The 17,054-nt window shown below is 39.6% G+C and overlaps 1 protein-coding gene across 9 annotated transcripts in view; it reads left to right on the forward strand.

Annotated features, from left to right (window-relative positions):
- esrrgb (estrogen-related receptor gamma b) overlaps positions 1-5,923 on the forward strand; it is a gene marked incomplete at its 5' end in the record, with an annotated part of 73,069 nt that extends 67,146 nt beyond the window's left edge. For all 9 annotated transcript variants that reach the window (XM_082505701.1, XM_082505703.1, XM_082505700.1 and 6 more), the window contains one exon: positions 1,575-5,923. In XM_082505701.1, the coding sequence (XP_082361827.1) occupies positions 1,575-1,819 (245 nt within the window). In that variant the 3' untranslated portion in view covers positions 1,820-5,923. The remainder of the gene's footprint in view (positions 1-1,574) is intronic.
- Between the last annotated feature and the right edge of the window lie 11,131 nt (positions 5,924-17,054).

Consider the following 17,054-nt stretch of genomic DNA (forward strand, 5'->3'; position numbering starts at 1 on the left):
GCCTGACTGAAAAAAATGAAAAATGCTGAGCCCAGAGCTTTAGTCTCCTGATGACAAACACTCCATGGGAAAGTTGGGGATAAATAGGAGGGGAGGTGATGGAAAGACAGGGAGGTAAAGGTATAAGGAAGACGTGTGAGAGAGAGAGGAAGGCTAGGGTTCAGAGGGGTTGCTCTGGGAGGGCGAGGGGGCAACTTCGGCTCGTTTGAACACAGTCTCGGCGAGCTTCGGCTCCAGTGGTCCTCTGGGTGTGACAGCTGTGGAAATTCATGGCCATTGATTTTGTAATTAGCAAAGTATCGACGGGATTGACGCCAGGCTGCTGACGGATTACATGGAAATTGTTTCTTCAAAGTTAGTTTTGCATTCCTCCCCCAGCCCCAGCCTCCTTAAACACACACAAACACACACACACACACACTCATGCTTTATGCGTGCACCCATTTAAAAACATATTGCTTATTTTCCACTCTCTTTCTCACATCTGAGCGCGCGCACACACATGATCGTGCAGCCTAATGAGGATCAGATCAGCATTAACATGAAGGTTTCAAATGAAGAGTGCTGGAACACATGTGCGGTCCACATAGCCTAGTTAATTTCCCAAGATAGAAATGCAATTTACACAGAAGGCGACTGGTAAAAGAGACTTAATCAGTCAGTTAGGAACATAATTAGCCTTGTACTTTCCCTTTTTTCTGCCTCATTTACATGTTCATACACGGTCTTACTTCACGCCACAACTTTCATGACACATAGCAGAGCTGATCTCATTCACTTACACTTCAATCAGCAGCCGTGTTTGCCTTCTCTTTAGCGCTACTCCGTATTACTACCAGGGTAGGACGAGTTTATCTCAGTCTGTGAGATTTGATTATAATACTGTATTGAATTCGCATTTGCGTCGTGCACTGCTTTATCTGTGAGTTAATGAATTGTGGATATGATGCATACACAGATTAGACCTGACACAGTATGTCAGTGCAGTGAAATTGGCTGAAAGCAAACCAGTGCTTGTCCATTAAAATGCTCGCTGTCAGCTCGTCCTTCGGAGGACAAGCCTGTTTTTTTTTCTCTCTTTTTTCCCCTCCAACATGTAGACTTATACGTAGAGAGCAGTTTTTAATAAGTCTCAACTGGTTTTATTTTAGAGCCTATACATAAGGGGGCCAACTGCTCTTTCTTATGGAAATGAAGCCCATCTGCCACCATCATTCAGCTGAATGATATCCTAGTAATGCAGCCATCTGAATTCATTAGCAGGGGGGATGTATGTGGTCCATGATACCAAAAGAAATGAATCTTTTTTTTCCTCTCCTGCTGTATATTTATATATACCTACTGTACTTCCCTCTCTTCCTATGTCTCCCGAGACTCCCAGCCATGCATAGTCATTTATTTAAGGAGCGTCATTAAGCACTAAGAAGCAAAATTGCACGTTTGCATATACAAGCTACTGAGTTTAAAACCAGATGATGCAGCTGCAAAACATGCAGTTGTTGTCAATGTAGATATGAAACATCTGATTTGTCTTAGGCATTTTTGTCATTCCGACTTTCTTCTTCTCGCTCCAGACTCCATGCACATAGAGAATATCGAGGCTGTCCAAAGGCTCCAGGATTCTCTTCATGAGGCCCTGCAGGATTTTGAGGGTTCCCAGCACCCAGAGGACCCCCGGCGGGCAGGCAAGCTGCTCATGACCCTGCCTCTGCTCCGTCAGACTGCCACCAAGGCCGTTCAGCACTTCTACAGCATCAAAATGCAGGGCAAAGTCCCCATGCACAAACTATTCCTCGAGATGCTGGAAGCCAAGGCTTGACACCCGGGCCGGGTGTTTGACGTGCAGCTGCATCACCCAATCCGAGGCGAGGGACAGCCCATTAAAAAATAAATCAATAAATAAAGGTGGTGCCAACTGACAATGGAAGGATGAAGCTTGGAGTCATTTTAACACTTTTAAACAAAACTAAACTTAAAGGTAACTAAAGGGACTTGAAATAGTTTTAAAAGGTGGGCAATTATCAGACTGATTGACAGGGGATCACGATTATGTATATAAAGATGTTGTGTACAGAAATCAGGCAGCCGAGGTCTTGTTATAACCAGAGACCCGTTGCTCTATATCACCTGAAGGTTCTGTGAATTTGTTTCTTATCTTATTTTCATCTCAAAATGGAAATGTGATAATATAAATGTCCTCAAGAACTGTACAGCCACGTAGCCACATGTTTTTATTTCCTTCTCTCACGTTTTCTCATCGCAAGCTGTTAAAGCAATAGTCTCTAACTGGTCTACATATAATATGTGTACTGTATATTGTGTGAAATTGCACTGGACATGTGGGGTTGGGGGAGGGAGAACTGTTAGACATATTCTTGTATTGACCATCGAAGACAGTGGTACTCGTTACAGTAAGATTCTCCATTTCTTCATTATATATTTACCTCGTAGAAGCTTCATCAGCTCAGTGGTTCGGTCAACTTGGTGCTTGCAGAAGGACGGTGGTTGGCTGGTGATCAGAGTTCACTGAGAGTTTGCACTGAGCAGCTATGAATAATGTGGCAATAATGAGTATTGTATCAGCTCACTCTGTCGGTCCTTTTTGCTTTTAGAGGCTAAACTTGTCCCTCGCTTCTCTTTGTCCTCATGCACATCTATTGGCAACTAAACGTACTGTGAAACCTGCACGTGATAACGATAAGCTATATTTAAGAATGAAGTTAAACACAATGAATGCAATGTAATACGCCCTTTAATGCAAACTGACACCCCTAATATGAAGACCTCAGCAACTATACAATATCATTCAGTTTGTTTCGAAAGCTTTTTGTTGACGATGGTGCGCTAGATTGTGATATTTTGTACAGGCTTTGCCTTTTCTTGTGAAACTCTGCCCACCTTTGTTTTAGTTTGTTCTCAACACAACAAGTGTCACTATATTGATAGCCCATAGCTGAATATGTCTGTAAAGTATGAACAGTATTATTTGCTATTTAATTTAACATCATCTGTGTCGATATAAAGGCTACAGTCAATTAATATTATTAATTTGTGCGTTCAAATGCTTGTCATAATGTCCCAGTTGGTTTGTTGGGAAGTCTTTTTTTCCAACTGAAGTGTCATCACGTGCTTTGATGTAGGAATGTAGGAGCTTTAAACTAAAAAAATGATGCTTTACATGACTTTTTATCAGGATAACTGATAAAGTTTAAAAAAAAGACTCTTTGTAGACACCAATTTGTGGTTGTAGCATAAGATCATATTGCAAATGAGATGAAGGAAGAAAAAAGTTTATATGCAACATGCTAAATTATACCCAAATTTTATTTTATTTTTGTCAGGAATCATTATGATCCTTACTTTCCTCACTTTTCTTTCGTCTTAATTTCTCTTTTCATCCAAATCACAATAATGACACTTGTTTGTCTGAGAACAACCTGAAAGGCTCTCCGAGTTCATTCTTAGTGGCAACAATAGTGGAAAATTATATATCTCACTGACCACCAGATGCAGCTTTCGGATGTTTTGTAGTTTTATTGGTCTTTAGCTAATTTTTAATGAAGGTGCTAATATTCAGACAGGCACTGTGTACAAACATACTCCCATTAAGGAGTACAGACTAAGTTAATAAATCTGTATATTCCAAAAGTAATGGTAGTCTTTTGGAGCATAATATCTATCAGTGATAAACCAGTTGCCAAATTACTCAATTAGGATAAAAGTGATAGAGTTATGAACATATTATTTCCTGTCCTGATGACCTGAGCAGGTTAGATGGAACATGTTACCATATGATCAAAACAGTATACTAATAATAAATGAAACAGCTGCTCTTAGGGTTTTAGTAAGACACATATTGTCCCTCGTGAACACTTAAAGTAGTCTTTAAAGTGTCAAGTGCCATTAGCTTCTGCCCAAACAATTATAAAGCATAAAGCCAAGCTGCCAGTAACTATTGACGATTCCCACAGGAACACTCCTGATTCACTGTAATGTAATGCATAGATAATTATAACCATATACATTAGAGAATACAATTCCCACGATGCACTTCCTCACTTGTTAACCAGCTTTTCTGTCCCCGGCTGAAATGAGGGATTCATCACCTCTGTACAGTAGCAAGCCAAAGCATTATTGTCTTTTTAATACACGTTATGAAAGCTGCTGTATTAGGCAGACATGACTGCTGTTTCCACATAAATACAGATTTTAATGGTGAGCATACCCTTTCTGCTCTGTATCCACTAAACCTAACAACAAAACATGCTGGAAATCTTTTATCTTCTTTTGTTCGCTCAATAGAGGCATTGATCGATCATTAGTTCTGTGAAGTCTCACTCTGAGATAAAAACAAGTCTAAAAAGTGAAAGGATTTTTTTTTTCTTTTTCTATTTTTTTGTACTAATTTGAGGAGAGTTTCTGTAAATGGCTGCAATCCAGCTCGACCAAAACAGGAAAACTGACCCTCCCTCCTGATCAGAGTTCATTTACACACCTCCATGCTCTTTGAAGACTTGATAGCAGATTAATTGTTTCCCAACTTCCACCCCCCCCCCCCCCTTCTCCCAAATTAATATAAGAAAATAAAAGAAAATGCTTAATTTATTTCCAGACTTCTAAAACGGTTCGACAACATCCAATTAACTCTAATTGTCTCCTAAGCTGAAATTCTCAGTAGAAATGGAGCAATTAAATTTCTGCTTTGGCTCTACCTTGGGGACGAGAGACGTTTTACTTTGGTTGATGGTGGGAAGGGTTTGTCTAAACCTTTACAAAGACGATTTCATGAGTCTCTGTAATAGTTTCATAACAGAGCGATCACTGGGCTATGCAAGGCAAATATGGCCACCCTATGTTCCTTGTGTTGTGGAGCATCAGACTGACATTTATTTGTTCTTTGTTTACATTGTGGACATGCTGTACAAATGTATTATGTGCATATTTCACTATACTACGACTGCTGTTCGTTACTATAACTATGATCCTTTGATTTGCCAATTTAGGGAGTTTTTCATGTTGGATTAGCAACAAAATTTAGAGCCCACTGAAAACCTGTATAATACAAGTCACTGTATTGAGTCAATGGGTAATTATTTAAGTAAGTCTTTGGTGAGATATTGTCTTATTTTCTGTTTTTTTTTTTCTTCTGTATCTTTGTGTATCTCAATGCTGAAACACACACACACACACACTGCGTTACCATCGATTTTGCTTATCGGCACAGCAGGACATATAGTGAGTAAAGTCGTCTAGACCCTATACCTCAATTCATATTTTTTGAAAATTACACTGGGTTTGGAAGCGGGCCATGGGTTCCTCTTGGGAATCTGTGGCACAGAAATAAAGTGACATCACTGGCTGGGTATTAAAAAAATGTAGATGAACTTACGGCGGTTGGGGAACACATTCCTCGGAGGAGAAAGCTGCTTATTCGCTGTTCCATTTGCGGACTTTACCTTAACTCCGCGCACGCTGAGATGACGAGATTTACATAAAACATGGAGGAACCTCCCTGGCCGTTCTGGTCCACGGTGTATAAAGGACCCTGCTAGGTGTATGTACCACAGACATGTGATTACCCAAGAGGATTAACCCTCCCCTTCTCAAAAGCAATATGTTAGCATTTGTAATATATGAATCAAGATAAAAGGGAGCTTTGGTTCATTTTGATTATACACTTATGCTTGGGAAAGGACAGGCTAACTATGCACGCACAGTCCTGGGAAGACAAAGGGAAAATATTGGAAGTTAGAAGCAACTACAGCTGGGTTTCACTGGACAGTATTGTGTGGCATTTTCTTGTGTTTCGTTTGTTGTGTTCATGCCTACTGTATCCATGTGTAAATATATGCTTTTTTTTTCTTTTTCTTCTTTTTTTTTGGAGTGAGTCAAATCTAACAGTGCACTGAATGTACAGTGACAATAAAATCACATGGTTTATGTAACAGCTGCACAGGATTTTTATTGGATAGCTATGCTTAGTTTTGGTCTTCAGTGTTTTTTACTGATAATGTAAGCTTATCGTGGTTTAGGTTTATAACTTTCTTTGTTTCTTTTTTTGCAAATTGTCACCCGGCACTTTTCAGATGTCTTCTGTAACAAAGTTGCCTCTCTGGGTGCAACAGTAACATCCTTTGTTGAAGCGAGGATGCAACCACATCTACAAAATGAGCAACAATGAGGTTTGTTACACTATCACAGTATATACATTTTTATTTGCACAACCTACTAACAATATAATTGCAGCCTATGCTTAACCTGCACTAGATATAAGATGAAATTCGCATCAAACTTACACACAGATGCACACAAAATAAATAGTCCTTAGGCAAGTTGTAAAGCAATAAAACTGGTAGTTTATGTGCAGTGCCTGGAAGACCAGTTGAGTGTCTACATGTGTGTATGTGTCTATGCGCGCTTGGATATTATCAAGACGGTGCCTCGGGGTGTAACGGCATCCTCCTGCCCCCCGACTGTCAGTTGGTTAACTGTCTACACGCCGTCCCTTTTGACCTTGCGTTGGCTACAACGCCGGCTGAATGCACATCTGACGCACTCTCTTCCTTTGTGGTGCAATCCTGTGGAAGTCATTTCATTTACTGGGCTTTCAACTTCAGCCAATATGGGAGTCGGGGTGGGGGTGGGGTGGAGTGGAGTGGGGGTAAGTCTGTGTTTAATCAGCCTGCCACAAAGCATTCCTCTAAACAAAATCAGCTATGATGTCCAGCGAAAAGATGTCTCAACAGAAGACTGAATTAAACAGATAAATGGGCTTGTCACTTTTTCATTTTTTTATTTATTATGCTGGCATAAGCTGCACTCGCCACTCCATATTATTGCTGCAAATCATAACTGTGTATTAACTTGGTCTATACTGTATATCAGCAGACCTTTTTATGTGTAGAAGTTTTATGTGAAGGTGTTCCTCGCCGACGTTTGACTGATAAAAAAAAAACTGCAAGCAAAGTAAAAGAAGCTACAGAAAATGTGTCTTATGAACTTGCAGATCTTCTTTTTTTCACCTATCATATAGAAGGGAATTAGGCCATGGCCCACTGTCCTTATAGTGACTTTCCATCCTGCAAACCCTGTTGTATTCACCTTAAGTCACCACAAGTTGTTAGGGCGGTCTGTACTTACCAAGGGGCACTGACAATATCGCACTGTAGTCTGTTTATCAACCAGTCTTGTTGCTTAGGTCTTTTATTAAATCTTTAATCACACTCTTAGTGCAACCGTGTACCACCGACAAATGCTTCAGCTCCACAGCTGGGCAGCCGGACTCCTTCCTTTGCCTCATGAAGATTATTCATCGACTGAGGTGAGAGTCCACTGAGAATAGGCTGTAAAGTGTCAGTCACAGTTACGTACTCAGAGCGGTGTTGTCTTAGACAATGTAACTGGGTGAAAGTGAGTGAAGGAGATAGGAAACCATCAATATGCTCCCTGTGTAAATTGAAGAAGGTCATGATTTATGGCTACATTGTACATACATGCTGAATCTACTCTTTTTTATCCACCCCCCGCTCACTCGCCTGGCTCAAGGACAGGTAAGGGTGCCTTTCTCTGCAGCTCATCCTCAACACCATGCAGTCTGTGGCACTTTGTGATGGACAGCCCTGAGGAAGCCCGGTGCTTTTCAAAATGAGTTGAGCGCCATCTATGGGTAGCCACAGTAACTGATTGACATGAAGGAAAGACGAGAGTGTAGACAGAAAGAATTAGATGCACATTATACAAGTGCACTGTACTACCTGTGTTACTCCACCTGTTCTTTGGATTTTTCATCGCCTCATCAGTCACATCTGTCTCGCAGTCTCCTTTTACTTAAGGACTCAGACAGAGAGGGGGACAGCTGTGGGTTTTCTAAGGCCTCGCAACAGCTGCAAGCCCCGCATGGCACTGCATCTGTTCAATTCTCACGGCCTCTATCTCTGCTAAAGCAAGTTACAATTCATAATGTGGTTCTCGCTGGTCTTACCCTATTAACCAGTGAGCAGATGGAAATTATATGGTAGGGTGTTAGGCCTGAAAATGGACCTGTAAGCGTCATGCTGTCTCAAGTACATGCAGCTTAAAATGGGACAATTTAAATAAGGCCACATGAGAGAAATCAGGACTTGGCTGTGAATTCATTCCATGAGCCACAATGAATATCGTGATGTCTTCTCTGAATCTTCTCTGAAGTTTATTATTTATTTGGATGATTTATTATGTCTGGGTGCCTTTGACGTTGTTGCTTTGCCTTTGGGGAGAGCCAGATGTAACAAATGGAGCTCTCATTAGCATTTGACCTCCACATTATGCTTTGTTTACCTGCTGCTCCTCACCTCTATATCTCCTCAGACAAAATCAGGGCTTTCACAGAAGCCTCTAACTGTAACACAGTTTTGTTACTGGGCGGTAAAGGTAAGCACCACATTTGCATTGCAAGATTTCTCAAGCAGCTTGAGCGCGCAGAAACAAGGGGGGTGAAAAAAATTCTCCACTCCCTGGGGACGTAGCCACTCCCAGGTACCGTCATCTAGAATCTGGAGTTCTGACAGCCGTTTAAATCCCAAGAGATGGTGGAAAGAAATAAAGTTACTGTAAAGAGTCACCAGCACAGTCTGTTTTCTGAGTAGAAGAGAGGGCTGTTGTGCTCAGAGTGGAAGTTGTTCACTAATTGCTCATGGGTCGTACGTTTCTGATGTAAGATGGAATTTAGCAGTTTATGCTTGTGCACATGTTGATCTTGGCCAGCCAATAAATATTACAACATCTGTGATTTAAAAAAAAGTTTGGTTCAGGTTCTCTAATTTTTAGGGGACAAGTGAAAGGAAAGGGCACCCACACATAACTCCAACACCGATTAAGCAGCTCCTCAATCAGTGTTTAATCACTGTTGATATATTTTAGATGCATGAAATGATGCGTCACACAAGATAACCTGGTTGGTATTAATAAGCACATATAGAAAATGCAAAGATATTTATAACAGAATCTGAGTGATTTAGGAGAGCTCCCCACACTCAACATGAGCTGGTACAACAACCATCTCCATGCAAACTGCAGCCACTGCCCTGCTTCTTAAAGGAGGCTTATTAGTAATTATTTCATAAACTGTAAAATCTCATTTGTCATCCAAAGATTAGAATGTTTCAGCTGCAAAGGTGTTTTTGTTTCTTTGTTTTGTTTTTGTACTGAAAGAACAAAGTGCAGGGCAGATTAATATGAATATGCCATTCACACAAGCAATGTTAAGTACATTATGGCTACACTACCATGGCCTCCATAAATGTAACACATCTACATTACAAGCATCGACAACATCCTACTTTCCATATGAAAAGTTGAAGGGCAAACGGAAAGATCTTTTTCAAACTTTAACATTGTATTTCCTTTTCTACATCGTAGTCCCTTGCAGGTTCTTATCTATAGCAGATGCTATGATTTTACCATGTTGGCCAGCAACCGCCTAACAAACTGGCTAAAATGACCTGTTTTTAGCATTATTTCCCTGCAGCACCTAATAATAGCATCCTAGCATTTTCTGTCACCGCTGTAACATCTCATTTATATCCACAAAACTTCAGTTAGCCATGATATATTCTGATACAATCATTTTAGCTGGCAACCACTTAGCAACATGACTTGTTTTTAGCATTTATGCACCCAGAACACCTTATAAGAATTTTGAATTTTGTGGGGGGGGGCATATTTTTACTTTTCTCAAGGTTTACGTGTTTCAAAATGGACACAAAATGCCTGCTTAGTTGGTGATAATGGTCTCCATGTGTTGAGAGCATAATTACAGCATGATATTTTTTATATTTATAAAATTCTCAGCAAATTATTCTGTGGAGGTGTCATGTTTAACATTTATATAGCATAAATATACCAGAAAAGGGAATGCACTTGATAAAAGCTAATATCAAATCAAATGACAAAAAAAAAAAACATAAATTATCATCCATCTGAGAAACGTCTCTGAGAAAAACATTATAATTGCAATTATATGCTCTGTGAATTATTAACGTCTCCTCGTTTCATAAGGAAGCAGGTCATGCATATTGCCTGTATTAAAAAGAATTTTAGCAACAAGTAATGGTAAATATCCACGCATTACACACAGTCTCACATACACATTCTATTACCAGACCGGGGGGTGTGGCAGGTAGCTGTCTGCACTGTGGTTAATTGTGCAGCGGGAACCGGTTCTCTAATTTATTTCTCGCCTGTCCATACAAGAGTGATCATGAAACCCCATTCATTTCACAGAACACAATTTTCATATTTAATGAGCATGACTCCAATACAATTACAGTAATTAGTCAAATCTCACTCACGGCCAATGGAGCTCGCCACCATTATTAGTGGATCTTATTAATGATGTTGCACATGCGGTGCTCATAGGGTAATTGAGGGCATGTGTGGGTATGGGAACAGGGGTACGGAAGATTGGAAAGCAACGCTGCTCTCATCCTGCTTTTTGTCTTTACCGGGCCTAAAGTTAAATGGAGGTCTGCTTGATATTAACTGTGAGCTGCTTAAACATGGCAGCCAGCAGCAGAAAGCTGACTTGTTGTCAGTTAATGTTAAAGTAACGTATGTTGAATTCTACATGCATTTAGTGTGCTTCTATAAAACTGCTCCAAGAGAAGAAATCCAGATCAGCTTGTTGCTCCTCTTGTCTTATATTCTACATCAGGACAGTTCAGAGCATTACTGCTATGCACAAGATCCCAGGGGATCACAACAAAAAAGAAACAAAGGTGGAAATTGGAGGAAGAAGCCCATTTGCTGTGAGTGATGATACCGCAGTGTCTGACATTTTGGAGGTTTGCAGAGCTTCTCTTTCTAGACTGATCCTTATTAAACCTGTGAGCAGTGGTTGGATCTGCAACAATCACATGCTCTGCAGCAAGTGACACCCGATGCGCAGCGTGGGGCCATTTTACTTTGCAGGTATGTGCAATTCCAGTGAAAGCATTTTCTAATGAGGAGTTATATTCAGAGATTTGACAGATGTCAAACTTTTCAAAGTCTTTTACGAGGGAAGCTGCTGTTTCATGCTCTCTGGGTTGATGTTTCAAAGCAGGCGATCATTTTAATCAAAGAGAAGTGAGTTAAATGGCCTCTTATCCAATTAAGGGCAGTGTCACCGCTAAGTTAATGAGTGTGACGCTGTAACAGAAAAGCCTACATTAACACAGCATAATTAGCGGAACATGGTGGAATTAGACGGCAGCAATGACAGTGCTTTGGTGTTTTTATAATTAAACACCGGAAAAGACAACAATTAAGCCAAATCTTAAACCCTCCCAATCCCATTCAAGCCAGAAAGGACATGTTTTGTTTGGGGAAAGCTCTAGAGATGAGGCCGGCTGCCACCGCCGCGTGAAGTCTGAATTACGGTTCAAAGGCAGGAGCTGAAAGTGGGGGAGGTCATGGCAACAATGCGTGGGATTATAGTTTGTTATATACAATTTGTTAAAGAGGACAGACCAGTGTCTGTTGTAAATTTCACAATTTTGTTTCTGCACGTTGTTTCTGCATGAAACTTTGGATGCTGATTTTTGATTTTGATTTATTTATTTTGTCTTTTTCACTGGAATAAAGTTTCAGTGCAGATTAATGTTCCATATGGCGAGATACTGTTGTGGCACAACAACAAACAACCAGAGGACCTACATCTATTTTAGTTAAACCCAAGATAAAACTCCATGAGACATTAATACTCATTAGAAGTCAGACAGGCCATTGCGTAACCAAAAACTCAGTCGCTGCTGTTCATATTGTAAATATCAGCACCAGTACATTGTTGGCTGTGGCTTAGGAAGTCCACTACGACATCTATTAATCATATGGTTGGGGTTTCGATCCCTGGGTACTCCAGTCTGCATGCCAAAGTGTACTTGGGCAAGATGATGAACCTTGAGTTGCTTCTGAATTTTAGATAGATAAGACCTGGAAATAGGAAAAAGTCCTGGTGTGAATGAGGCATGTTGTATAGCGTGCTTTGAAAGCTCGAGTAGAAGGTAACAGTTTGAAATATGGCCAAAGACTAAGGGTGTAATCCCCCTGTAATTAAATGAAATATTGGCACATTTTATTTGATTTTACAACATAATTGTATTTATATAAAAATACATTAGGTAGGTACACTTGTTACGTGGGTAACAAGCCAGGCAATAAAGAAATAATTATACTATGAATTAAGTTTAAGTAATATGTAAGTAAGAGCTACATTTTTCCCTGGCAATTTACTGGAAAAACAAACAATATTTTAAAATCTTACATCACAAATACACCATATTATGGTGTGCCATAGCCTTACCTCCAGTTATTTTACAGGAAAGGAGACACCAGTTATATTGAGTGTAATTTTAGGTACAGCGTAACAAATTTCCTAGTAATTTAGTTGAAAAACAAACAATATTTCCCCATCTTACATTGTAAGTACACTGTACTTTTTGGACAACGGGTTATATTATGGAGTGGGTTAAGCTTGCCTTTTTACAATTTTCATAATATTTCATCATATGGCCCTCGCCCCAGAAAGTAAAGCATGCTTACAGTATAAGATGAGGAAATATTATCTGTCTTTCCACTTATTTACCAGGAAATTATGCAGTACTTAAAATTACAGATGCAGTTCTTAACATTAATATTACTACTATTTATTTGTTTCGTGTAACAACCCGACTTGTTACCCCCATATTCTAGTGTGCCTAGCTTTAAGTATTTGTCTGTAAATATAATTACATTGTAATTTCAAATAAAATACATTAGTACTCCATGTTTTTACAGGGGAATCACAGCCTTAGTCATGGGTTGTATTATAAAGTGTTAACAAGTACCAAAGCGCTATATAAGAACCAGTCCATCAAGTGTGCTGAAAGTGATTGGTTTGTGGAATTCTTTTTCAAGACTCAGCATCAGCTTCAACACGGTTGTTAGGCCCACTGTGAACAAACCAATTATTGCCTCTGCAGCATACTGAGGGTCAGGCCTTATTAGTGATGTGCTAATGTGACATTAATTGCTTTTACCTTTTCACTCCATTAAGATGCTGCTATCTCTTTCAGGAGCCTGGCCAGATGGTTTATCGGCCCTGCTCTGGCAGCAATGCTGCTAATGGACTGGAGTGTGGAGTAAAACAGCAACAGACCTCACCAATAAAATCTTGTAACTAAATAACACATTTGTAGATGCAAAACCCCTGCCTTATTGTGAAAAATAAGAATGGCTGAATTTCATCACCTTCGCTCAAATATTGACCTGGGAAGAAAAGACATCCCCACACCTCCAGCCTCAGATGAAAAACATTTTTTCAGTTTAGAGTACTTTTAAGGTTTTGTTGCAAGCAGTGGCAAGTCTTCATTTAAAGTATTGGCATGCATTGACTATATGCTGAACATGAGGCTGCTGCATTGAGTTGTAAAGCCAAGACCAGGGTCAAATGCTAAATAAGAGGAAATTGGCACAAGAAACACCCTGGGGAAGCGTCTTCCTCTGTGTCCTTATTCTCTTCTTCCCTTCTCTGTCCTTACTCTCCCACGTACACCCTTCCTCCATCCAACCTCTCCACCTCCTCGCTACCCTGATGCCAAACCCATGACCTAGGCCAAGATCGATAGCACAGTTTAAAGAGGATGGACTGTGTAAACAGAGACAATAGATCCTGCCAACGAGGGTGCCTTGACCACTGATGGCCTCTGACTAGTGCAGTAGCATTTGATCAAGTCTAGCATTGATGGCTGTCGTCTGTACTTTCAGGACAGATTTTAGATCTTCTCAGTGGGACATCAGGATCATGAAATATGCAGATATTTGAGTGGTCGATTGGTAGATTACTTCCTGCTACCGCTGAGGATGAACAAGGGATCAAATAAAAATGCTGATGTCTCCTCAGGTTCAGATTCTCAGCCATGTAGATTTATTGTCTTTCTGTTAGATTGAACAACATTAGACTTAATAACAGATCTGAGCCCTTTAAAGGAACTATTCATCTTTTTGTACAATTTTAACCCAGAGTGTAATTAAATATCTAGGAAATAATGTGTGTGTGTGTGGGTGGGTGTGTTATGTGAGCCGATAAACCTCCAGTGGGGATCTGCTAAGCCACACAAACTTTATTATTTCAATTATGAATTCACACAGCCTCCTTTACTATCTGAGGATATAAGCTAAAGCTAAGTGCCCCGATATGTTGATTGAATGGCTGAAAACTTGGTGCAATCCATTCTGGCTGCATAAGTGTGAGCAAGATTTATATGTTTTTTAAATGTAAAAAGCAACCATTCCTGCACTTTTATACAGACCACATTAGCAGATAGCATCTTGTCATTTAAGCACATATTTCTTTAGTGAAAACAAAGACATTACTCACCCACATTTATACAGAATGCATATCAAGCATAGCACTTTGTAAATGCACAATGTGCTAGTCATAATTCTGCTTATCTCACATGTGTGGCAGGTCACATTTTAGTATATAAACCAGCCCATTACTGCCTCTGTAAGTTATATGCAACAACGCATTCTTGCAGGACCTGGAAGCAGCCAGCTGCTTGTATTAATCAAACAGCCCACTTCCCTTTTTGACACAAAGCAAATAGTCATAAATGCTCTTATCAGCCTTTCTAATAGTGTGAGCGTTACAATCAGATTCATGGTGGCATAAACTATTGCATTTCACCTTTATCATATCCAACAATCACTTCTTTTTCACCGGTATCGTTTATAACAGGCGGACAGCTTGTTGCTTAATGAAATTCAAAGCACTCTATCGGCTTGAGGGATCTCACACTCCATTTACTTATATTTACATATATTTTGTTTTTCCAGCACAGGCAAACAGGTATGATGAATGTCTGGCTGCGGTACTGCTGGGACATGTGGCTCCCTGCAAATGATCTGTGATCAGGCAACTGTAATGCTTTACAGTAAAGTGTGGGGAGGTTCCCCTTGTATTGCAATGCAAAAATAAAGACTTCTGTCTTTAAACCAGTGGGCTGATGATGGAAAATATACGCTTAATATGGATGCAAAATCAGGTTTTAATCACTTTGAATTATTTAAGCAAATAGATTAAAAGTAAATTACATGAACAAATGTAAGCAGCAGCTAGAAACTCAGACGTCAGTGAACAGTTTATCAAACAGGTCTATGTTCCAGTGAAACTAACTACCGGACATTCTTCTAAATGTAACGTGGTGGTGATGGTGGTGGTGGGGGCTTCGTCAGACCTCTGCTTTGTATACTCCCCGCATAATTTGGAGGACTTTGATTAATCAATTAATATTCTCTTCTCAAGGTCTTCTTATAAAGCTCATCATTAATAAAAAACCAGACATTCAATTAGCAGCCAAATCTTGATTGCCAATTTTGTCATAACAGTCTCCCTTTGTATGCCTTTTTCCCCCCTTTCTTCATAGTTGGGAGTGTGGCGTGGGTAGGAAGAATTAACTAATTTCATTAATCTAATTGTCATCGCTTTCAACCATCCCACTAATAAGTACAAATTAATATGATTAATCAATTTGACGACGTAAACTCATTCAATTACACTTTTTCAAAGGCAAGTGGGTGTGTTGGGGTGATAGGGAGGAGCAAGGTGCTGAAGGGAGGAGGGCGTCTGAGCAGCTTGCTCTGTGAGGAGCCCAGCCCATAAAATTGGAGTCAAGACAATTAGTCATTCTGAATGATAAATAAAAGGTGATAAAATGTCGTGGGCAGGCATCCCACCAACGCCAGATCTGATTTAATGAAACATGTTGCTTTCCCTCAGAGAACTAACAGACTATTGGTGCTTTTAGGACTGTAAACCAGCCTGTCTCCTTTTTTTTTTTTTGGGAGGACCGCTGTTCTGCGGTAGCTTTGATGGCTGCAGCTCTGGAGGGGGAGGCACAGTCTGTAAACATAAAAGTATCAGAGATTATAGTGGGTGGAAAATAACAGATTCAGACTTTGTGCTTCTAACTTTAACTGCTGTATATGTGGTAACTAATGATGCTGTTATAATGCCTTGTTAATTAGTATAAGTCAGGATTACTGTAAAAATTGCCATTACTGTATACTAAAGTCAGGCCAACACATTATTATCTGCTGATATTAGCCTATCACAACTATATAAGCATTTGCAGATGCAATAAAAAAATAGTCTTGGCACTGATAAACATGAAGCAATATTTCTGAATTAAATGCAATTGAAATGTTTAAATTTAAAGGTTTACTTATTCACATAATTAATCATTAAGGAAAATGTATCAGGAAAATGGTAAAGACTGCATGTACAACTGCCAATCAAGTAACCTGCATTTGGCCAGATTCAGTATTTTACATTGTTATGGGAACAGACAGTCACACTGTTTTGTGAAATCCAAAAACACTTCATAACATCCCAAAAGTCAGTGTAAGCCCCCCCCCCCCAAAAAACCCACTATATAGTGTATATTTTCTTCTTTACTTCCACACTGTAAAAGCAACAGAAGATTGCACAAAACCATATTATCTGATGTTTAATTTAACATTTTCACATGAAAAAAAACTATCTTCTAACCATTAATACCATAATGACAGTGGGACAATGGGACAGTGGACAACTGGAATTCATCAAACGCGGTTTCATTATTTACACCAGGAAGGTCAAACTCACTTTACATCATGGGCCACGTGCAACCTATTTGATCTTAAGTGGGCCAGACCAATGAAACTTCCCTTTCTGTCACTCTACAGACATTCAACTCCCTGAGATAACTTAATATAAGAATAAGAAGTACAATTTCGATGGTACATTTTAGTTTTTCTACAAGATCTCTAAGTTGTAAATGAAAGAAATTTGGAAGCACAAATAAATAAATGTGTATAAAATTACAGAAAACATTCTTTGCAAAACAAAACAAAACAGATTTCAACAGTAAATAGTGAAAAAGCAGGAACCTTTTTGTCATTTATTTGTTTATATCAGGGCTGTCAAACTATTCATCCGGGTCCCATAATTGGCCCACAAAAAACTCCAATAAGACCCACGTACTGCTTTGGAAAATGTAAAGGAAGGCATAGACTTT

The sequence above is a fragment of the Aulonocara stuartgranti genome (assembly GCF_965226115.1).
Source record: "Aulonocara stuartgranti genome assembly, chromosome: 15".
Lineage (NCBI taxonomy): Eukaryota > Metazoa > Chordata > Actinopteri > Cichliformes > Cichlidae > Aulonocara > Aulonocara stuartgranti.